Source organism: Sinocyclocheilus anshuiensis, unplaced genomic scaffold, assembly GCF_001515605.1.
Source record: "Sinocyclocheilus anshuiensis isolate Anshui unplaced genomic scaffold, SAMN03320099.WGS_v1.1 scaffold242, whole genome shotgun sequence".
Lineage (NCBI taxonomy): Eukaryota > Metazoa > Chordata > Actinopteri > Cypriniformes > Cyprinidae > Sinocyclocheilus > Sinocyclocheilus anshuiensis.
Genome location: NW_015546053.1, coordinates 944,417 through 953,009, shown reverse-complemented (window position 1 = coordinate 953,009; position 8,593 = coordinate 944,417). Strand labels below are relative to the sequence as shown.

The window sequence follows — 8,593 nt, the reverse complement described above, 5'->3', positions numbered from 1 at the left end:
GTGCCAACGACCGAACGGCGGAAAGACTTCTCTCCGATGATGCGAGCAAAACCAAAGTCACAAAGTTTCACCTGTGAACATCCCGTGTGGGTGGGAAGAAGTGTTAAGAGTCAACGAAAAGAAGTATAACCTTGCATTATGCAACAGAAAAAAGAGCTGTACTTTGTTTCCCATGCCTCTTTATCAGGATGTGTTAAAATTGTGTTTTTTGAATTTCTGACCTGTGGGAAAGGATCCGCTGATGCTAACAGCACATTCTCAGGCTTGAGGTCACAGTGCACTATGTTTTTGAAGTGAAGGTTCCTCAGAGCAGCCAAAATCTAGAGAGGGAGTGAAAGAGAAGATACTGGTTTAAAATAATGTATTTAAAGGCCCGTTCACACCAAGAATGATTACTATAGCGATAACTACACAATAAAAACTTTGACAGCCAATCAGAATCTACCTGGCTTTTAAAGAGCTTGAGGACAAAACTACAGTGCATTCTTTAAAAAAAAATAAAACAAATGACAAAACTGCAGTGTGCTAATAACAAACAGAACACAATGCTAGTTACCGTTATAGTTATCTGCAACACTTTACAATAACAGTACATGAATATTAATATACTAATACTTAAATTAAATATTACATTAATATGAACTATTGATGATTTAAGGCATGTACTAATCAAGAACTAATATTACAACATGAGTTAATGTGTGAAATTTTACCCCAAAGTGTTAATCAATATATTATCTAAAAGGCACGTACTAACAAGTAGTTAAGGCAGTCGGTATCCACACATGAATCCATATGACTCAAGCCGTATTTAAGGTTAGTTCTTGATTGGTACATGCCTTAGCTCATCATTAGTTCATATTTGAATTATATGAGAACAGTGAAGTCCACACCACAACTATAACAATAATGACATACACTCTTAAAACTACAGGTGCTTTAAAAGGTTCTTCACAGCGATGCCATATAGAAGAACCATTTTTGGTTCCATCCAAAGAACCATTCAGTCAAAGGTTTTTTTAAAGAACCATCACTTTCTTACCTTTTTATAATCTGAAGAACCTTCTTTCGCCACAAAGAACCCTTTATGAAACAGAAAGGTTCTGCAGATGTTAAAGGTTCTTTATGGAACCATTTAGACAAAAAGGTTCTTCTATGGCATCTTGAAACACCTTTATTTTTAGGAGTGTAGAGTAACAATATTCTTGGAATTACTTTCAGAATGATTTTTTTTTTTTTTCCAGGTGGTGAATGATAAAAGCATCAACAGACAGTTAGACATGAAAGAGCATTTAAAGGGGTCATGAACTGAGAAATCAATATCAATAATATATAATATATGAGCGGGCAAATCAATAATATATAAGAGGTTATTGTGCTATAAAAAAACATCCTGTAAGTTTCAGAACTCAAAACTTTCTCATTAGTCTAAACAGCTTATATTGAAGCCAATCTGCCAAAACAACAGATTGTGGAATGTGCCACTCTATGATGTAATAGCGTGGCTAAACACCACCTCCGGAGTAGAAGATCAACGCCTGCTTCTACGACGCTGCCTGTTTAGCCCCGCCCACCGATTCGCACATGTAGAGTAAATAACGAGAGAGGAAAATGCAGGTCTATGCTGAAATCAAACGATAAAGATTGCTCCGAATACAACAAGACGCTGTACAGCACGAAGTTGTGGAAAAAACGTATTTGCATCGCCTTCCTTCTGATCTTAAAATTAGAAAAGAGTGGATGAATTTTATTTTTAATGAAGATCCAGACCGCATCAGTAAGAACTTGGTCCTTTGTTCACTTCATTTTACCGCAGATTTGTTTACAAGCAAGGCACAATTTGACGCAGGATTTTCAGAAAGATTGAAACTAAAAGACGATGCTGTGCCGACTATATTGGATCCGACAGTAATGTTGCAACACACAAGTGTGAGTAACTGTTTTTTTATGTGGTCACCTATTGCTTTGTCTCTTCTTACAGATCGTTTGATATGTACTGAGTATTTATACGTTTTTGACCTAAATCACAGCAGCGTCCATCTGTGACGGCTGTAGGCTGTCAAACATACACAACAATTAGCCAATCATAGCAGTGGGCGTTTACTTCCAAGTCTGCAATCCGCCACACCTATTCAAACAAAGCGTTCTGATGAGGGGGTTCAAAACAGGACAGAAAATAGCTTATTCATTCTAAATGATGTTTTTTGATGTAAAAATCTTGATAACATAAGTGGACCTCAGAGAACAGTACAAAATAATAAAAAAGGCAGTTCATGACACCTTTAAAGCAGCAGACGAAAAAATGCTGCATGCACTTATAATAAAGAGGACACTTATATAGTTCTGTCAGGACCACTATCGTCAAAATGATAGATACTTAGCATAAAGTTTGGTTTTGCGGTATGGTTCTGTTCTGGGCAAAAACCTCCCTGCCCATCCATGCAGCCTGTCATGAATGAGCAGGGAGAGCAGCAATAATAACCCCCCTAGGGTTAACAGAACAGAACAAGGCAGATATCATTAATGTACTTAATGATATTTAAGTGTAACACTTTATTCAAGATAAAGGAGTCTGATTAGCAAGGAATATCAGAAAGCCAAGTCCTGACTGTGGCGAAAGGAGGAGCTGGGGATGGAGGAGGGTAATTTGCTCCGGAGCAAGCTGAAAAGCTGCTGAATAATACTGAATAGAGCTTATATAGGAATGCCGCGATCGGTGTCGTATTCCTATAGATAGATGTGATCAGCTGAGAATCAGCTGAGAACCAGCTGATGCAAGCTTGACTCACGTGACCTGCCAGAACTAACGCTAACGCTTAATTTATCATTATAGTTGTAGCTACTGTATTGACCCGAATATAAGACGAAGTTTTTTTCTTGGAAATACATCTGAAAAAACGTGGTCGTCTTATATTCAGGGTCTAGACTTTGACATGTCAATAATACACCAACAACAATAGGTGGCGCCAAATACGCATAAAACGAGTGTGCCATGAAATACGTAAATGCATGTTGTAAAGATCGCGACCAAACTCCCTTTGTGATTTTAAAACGTAAGACAGTACCCAGATTTGAAGACTACAGTAAGATTTAACTTCTACTGTTAATAAGATTTTGGTAGGCTGCTATTAGATGGATAGCCTAAATGTCCTAATTCAGATGGGCTACCTGTTTTTTTTTTTTTTTTTAATGGTATATCAAAAAGTGTATATTTTTTAAATGTGATTGTTGGTACAGTTTACCAGTTTTTACCATACTTTCAAAACAAAAATTTAAATAGGAAAAATATGCAATATGAAAATAATTGAAGACAAAATGTGTTTTACTGAGAAAAAACAAGATTTGGTTTTTAAAAAGCCTTTTTCCAAAAGGTACATCTGGAAAAAGTGGGGTCGTCTTATAATCAGGGTCGTCTTATATTCGGACCAATACGGTAATAGCGATTATAGCTATCTCTATTGGTGTGAACAGGCCTTTAGAATGACTGTGATAACCGTATGTCCTTGGTGTGAACAGTCCTTAACCTCTGAGAAGCAAGTTTTAAGCTCTAAACGCAGCGCTGACCTGCGTGATGAGGAACTTGGTGAGTCTCTCAGGAAGTCGTCCTTTCTCACTCGACAGGATCATCTCGAGCATGTCACCATGAAGTTTCTCCATCACCACAAACACCTTCTCCGGTGTCTCAAACATGCATTCGAGATTCACTATACCCAAGTGTCGCAGCCTCTGAGAGAGGATGAAAGGACAAGATAAAGAGATGCGGTTGAGTGAGTCACGTTGTTGCTTATTTGCATTCATGACCTTATGTTTGGTGTCCTCACAATCAGCAGGCACACAGCAGGTTTAATTGTGTTATATGTGTTCATTATCATTCAGTCAATACAATGTGATGAATCATTGATTTCCTATCGCCCCCTGCTGGTCACCTGCAATATGGCTACTTCATTCCTCAGCTGGCTCTCCTGCTTGGTGGGGAACCGAAGCTTGTCGATCACCTTCACGGCTACATCCCGGCCAGTTTTCCTGTGTTTTCCTGTGTGGGTTGAGGAAATGATTATGTGTTGTATATTCGAAATCTTTTGCAAAGGTCCATTCTTGCATATCATTAGTGGTGCTTGCTATTGCATATACTTATGACAAGGGTTATGAATAAGAATTCAATTTTTGGTGTTTAAACTTTAAAAAAAAAAAAAATAAGATTCAAAAAGTGGATTTTTGCAGTGATGCCATAGAATAACTATTTTGGGTTCCCCAAAGAACAGGATTTTGCCGATATCTGATATGCCGATATTTTTCAACTCATTTTGGCCAATTGCTGATGCCAATACCGATATATTTCCTTTTATTTGGAAACAACATCAAGCCTCTCCTGTGCAGATTTTTTTTTTTAAATAATGAAGTTATTTTACAATGAGAGAACACTGAAAGCTGAAAATAACTATAAGTCAACTTTAAATCAATCACTGCATTTTTTTTTTCTTTCTCAGATGTGGAAACATTACAATTATTTGAAGATTTAAAAAGCAAAAAGTAAAAGAGTTGTAAAAAAAAATATTTTGGCTATTTTTTTTAAAGCTCATTGAATTTAAGGTGTTATGATATTCTAGTCTGAAGTCCAATTTGGGACAAGTTATGCTCTTAAAAATAAAGGTTCTTATTGGCATTGATGGTTCCATGAAGAACCTTTAAAATCCATAGAATCTTTAAGGAAAAGGGTATTTTTTATAAGGATGCCCGATATTATCGGAATGATATCGGAATCGTCCGATAATGGCTTAAAATGAGAATATAAGGATCGGCCCGTTATGATAAATATGCCTTGCCTATAAGATAAATAACTCACATGTGATCAGGGTGTGCTAGCGATAAGATCAGGTCAGCAGTGTGGTCATTCAGGGAACTTTTGCCTAAATGTTAATTAGATTTACTGCCGTTTATTTACTTAGGGGGCGCTGTTGGCCTATTTGTAATAAAATGAAAGTAAAACACATAAATAACATTAAGATTGTGTTAAATAAATAAAGCAGTAATTGATGTCATAAAATCACGAGTATGCTTTGATTTAAAGGTCAGAAGCTATAGCTTACATGAATAAAAAATATTGCAAATATTGGACTTGTAAATTAAAGTTTTCTAAATACATATTTATTCATGAATGTGTTTTTTCCCCCCAAACATATTATGAAACTTAAGGGTGCATGTGCACTGTTTACATGGTCCAGTAAGAAAACACCTAACAACCATCCAGAATAGCCTGGCAACCACCAAGCACACCTTAGCAACCGTATAGCAATGCCCTAGCAAATGTTTAGAAATTTAAAAAATCAGGTTTTCAGTCATAGACATACCTCCATATACCACACCAAATTGTCCAGAGCCCAGAACCTCATCAGCAAAGATTTGGTACACCATTCCAATGTCCTGTTGGGTACATCATCATCATCGTTTATTATTATCTTACTCATTATCATAATCATCTTTGTCATCATCAGACTATGTGATGTATCGCATCTTTAAAGGTCATGTTTACTCACCACGTTCTCCTGAATCTGACTGTTAGACACTGAGATGCTGACTGATGCCTGCCCTGAAAATTAATCAGATTAGTCTCACATTATAGTGTTATACTCGTACTGTATAAAGGTCAATGACAAATAAGGATGTTAAAATTAAATAATAAAAATCTCTATCTATCTATCTATCTATCTATCTATCTATCTATCTATCCATCCATCCATCCATCCATCCATCCATCCATTTTTAAATAGTCCAGATTAAGAAAATGAACATCAAATGAGCATCATATTACATTATCATATCATAGCATCATGTCTAACTAAATTCTTCACATAACCAAATGATTTGTTTAGGTTTCATAACGGTGACCCCTATTATGATTATGTATACAGAATCACTCCTTTCTTCCAGAATTAATCTCACTTACGGTGAGGAGTATGACCTTCGGCTGGAGGGTTGTCTTGGAAGATGACTGGCATGAGGGCTTGACGTATAGCAGTCTCCCATCCTTTGGCAAACTCTCGTCCCACCCCACTATTGGGCGCAACACTGCTGGGGCTGGTGGAGATGGGCAGACCAGATACACTGGATGACGGGGACGGGGTGGTGTTGGGGTCTTCACCAACAAAGTAGATCATGGTACCCGTCATGATTTCAAAGCAGTGGGGGCTTGTGCCAGGAGGGACGAGAGAGAAATCACCTGCGAGGCGGACCTCAAGGATTTCTGAGAGCGGGATCTCCTGTGGAGGGAAGCAAAGGGGCAAATTAGACCCTCAATCATGCAGACAATATGCGCCAAGGTTCATTTAAAAGCAGGGTCTGGGTTAATGCCAGTGTGAGTTGAGATAATTAACTGAAATGATACATCAAACCAGGTTCACATTCTACATGTGAAGTCACCCCAGCTTGTGAAAACCATTCATAATGCATTATTTCATGAACCCAGAATATTCATGCTTCATCTGTCACTGTGAACGCATAATGCATAATGTAATGTGGCATTTCCACACACACATTAACTCCTTTTCCATGTGCAATTTAGCTCACAATGTCTATAAACGGTGGGAAGCTTGTTTCCACCATGGGATGGATGGAAAAAATTATTAATAAATACTGTACATACATACATAAAAACGAAAACAAAAAGTGATTGTGACTTTTTATTTTACATTCTGACTATTTTTTTCGCAATTATGAAAAAGTCAGAATAGTGAGACATAAATTCAGAATTGTAGAGAAAAAGGTCTCAATTACCTTTTTATTTTTTTTATTCTGTGGCAGAAATTAAAAAACAGAATTGCGAGATATAAACTCTGAACTGCGAGAAGAAAAGTTAGAATTCGGAGTGTAAATCTCACACATCTGACTTCTTTCTTGCAGTTCTGAGAAAAAGTCACAATTGTTCCGTTTATATCTCACGATTTTGACTTTTTTTTTTTCAATTCTGAGAAAAATTCAGAATTGTTCTAAGTTTATATTTCATAATTTTGACTTTTGCAATTCTGAGAAAAGAAAGTCGGAATTGCAAGATATAAACTCAGAACTGCAAGACAAACTCTAACTCTAAAAATTCTAACTTTTGTTCTTTAAACTCCAAGTTTCCGAATTTCTTTCACACCATGGAATTAAAAAAGTAATTGTGTAATTTAATAATTTTGTTTCTCAAAATTGCAAGAAAAAAGTCATAATTGCAAGACATAAACTCAGAATTATGGGATATAAACTGAGAATTCTACCTTTTGTTCTTGCAATTCCAAGTTTACATCCTCGCAATAGTTTTTCTGTTTCCAACGTGGAATAAAAAATGTAAAAACGAATTGCTTTTTACAACTTTTTTTTAATCTCACAATTCTGAATTCATATTCAGAATTGTAAGATATAAACTCGGAATTGTGAGAATAAAAGTCCAAATTGTCAGATAAAAGGTTGCAATTACCATTTTTATTTTTTTCATGCATTGGCGGAAACATGCTTTCATAATAAACAGTCATTAAAACACAAAAGAAAGTGAGATTCTACCTTGTAGTATTTGTTGGTGGTGTCGTTTTGAAATAGGATGATGCATTTGCAGTCCAGGCGCCAGTAGTGTTTCTTCCTCTGTTGGAGGGTGGGGTGAGAGGTCAGAGGTCATTGCTCAACAACGAGTTGGTGCTGGGGTCAGATTCACCCCAGCAGACAGGAGGAAGAAAGCGAAGGATAAACAGAGCTGAAGAGAAGAGGAGGACGCAAGAGAAAAACCAGGACGAAAGTTAGAAAGAAAAGGCTAAAGCGGAGTAAAATGCTACACAGAAATTCAGAAGTTTTACAGGAGGCCGAGAAAAGGTCAATATATCAATGTTGAGAAAATGCCTCAGCCATTTTTTCCCCATTCTTTGTGAAAATACTCGTCTAGAAGCACCAAACACTATGAGTGGCATTTACTGCTATTCATTCCTACAAATCAATACCCACTCCTGCAGAACACGCTCAGAATAGCCTGTGATTTAAAAGCTGAAGATTTGCTGATATTATAGCGCAAGTGTGCAGATTGATGCAGAACACATAAAGAAATATCGATAGGGTGTTTGGAAGTGAGGTAAGGATAGTGTAAAGACTAGACAGAAAACTCTGGCTGTGTTAAAAGAAAAAATGACTTCATTTACTCATCTTTATATCGTTCAAACTCTGTAGAACACAATTTATTTGAAGAAAATCCTTGTCACTATTTTCCATATAATGAAACTGGGTGTTTTAAAACTCAAAACACCTAAATGAGTAAATGAATAAATAAATACATTAAAGTGGTCCATACGACTACTGCACTATATTACTATTAAATAACCATTAAATAAATATAGAAATATTAAATTATTAAATACATAATTAACCATATTAAAAAAAACAAACAAGGGTTTACAATAGACAACAATAATATACGAGTGTCACTTTAAGAAATTAGGTAATTAATTATCAATTTAAAAATAAAAATGTAATTAGATAAATTGGAATCTGGCAAATAGATATCTTTAAAATGTCAGTTAAATGTCATACAATAATACAGTATTATATATATATATATATATATATATAGCGGATA

At 36.0% G+C, this 8,593-nt stretch overlaps 1 protein-coding gene across 1 annotated transcript in view; it reads right to left on the bottom strand.

Annotated features, from left to right (window-relative positions):
* Positions 1 to 8,593, bottom strand: part of LOC107699228 (serine/threonine-protein kinase D2-like) — a 41,799-nt gene that overhangs the window by 3,285 nt on the left and 29,921 nt on the right. The window contains exons 9-16 of the mRNA XM_016500428.1: positions 7,537 to 7,614; positions 5,945 to 6,257; positions 5,535 to 5,587; positions 5,349 to 5,421; positions 3,927 to 4,033; positions 3,565 to 3,726; positions 222 to 320; positions 1 to 71 (exon numbers count right to left, since the gene is read on the bottom strand). The exon at positions 1 to 71 is cut by the window's left edge and continues 191 nt beyond it. Coding sequence (XP_016355914.1) covers positions 1 to 71; positions 222 to 320; positions 3,565 to 3,726; positions 3,927 to 4,033; positions 5,349 to 5,421; positions 5,535 to 5,587; positions 5,945 to 6,257; positions 7,537 to 7,614 — 956 coding nt within the window. The remainder of the gene's footprint in view (positions 72 to 221; positions 321 to 3,564; positions 3,727 to 3,926; positions 4,034 to 5,348; positions 5,422 to 5,534; positions 5,588 to 5,944; positions 6,258 to 7,536; positions 7,615 to 8,593) is intronic.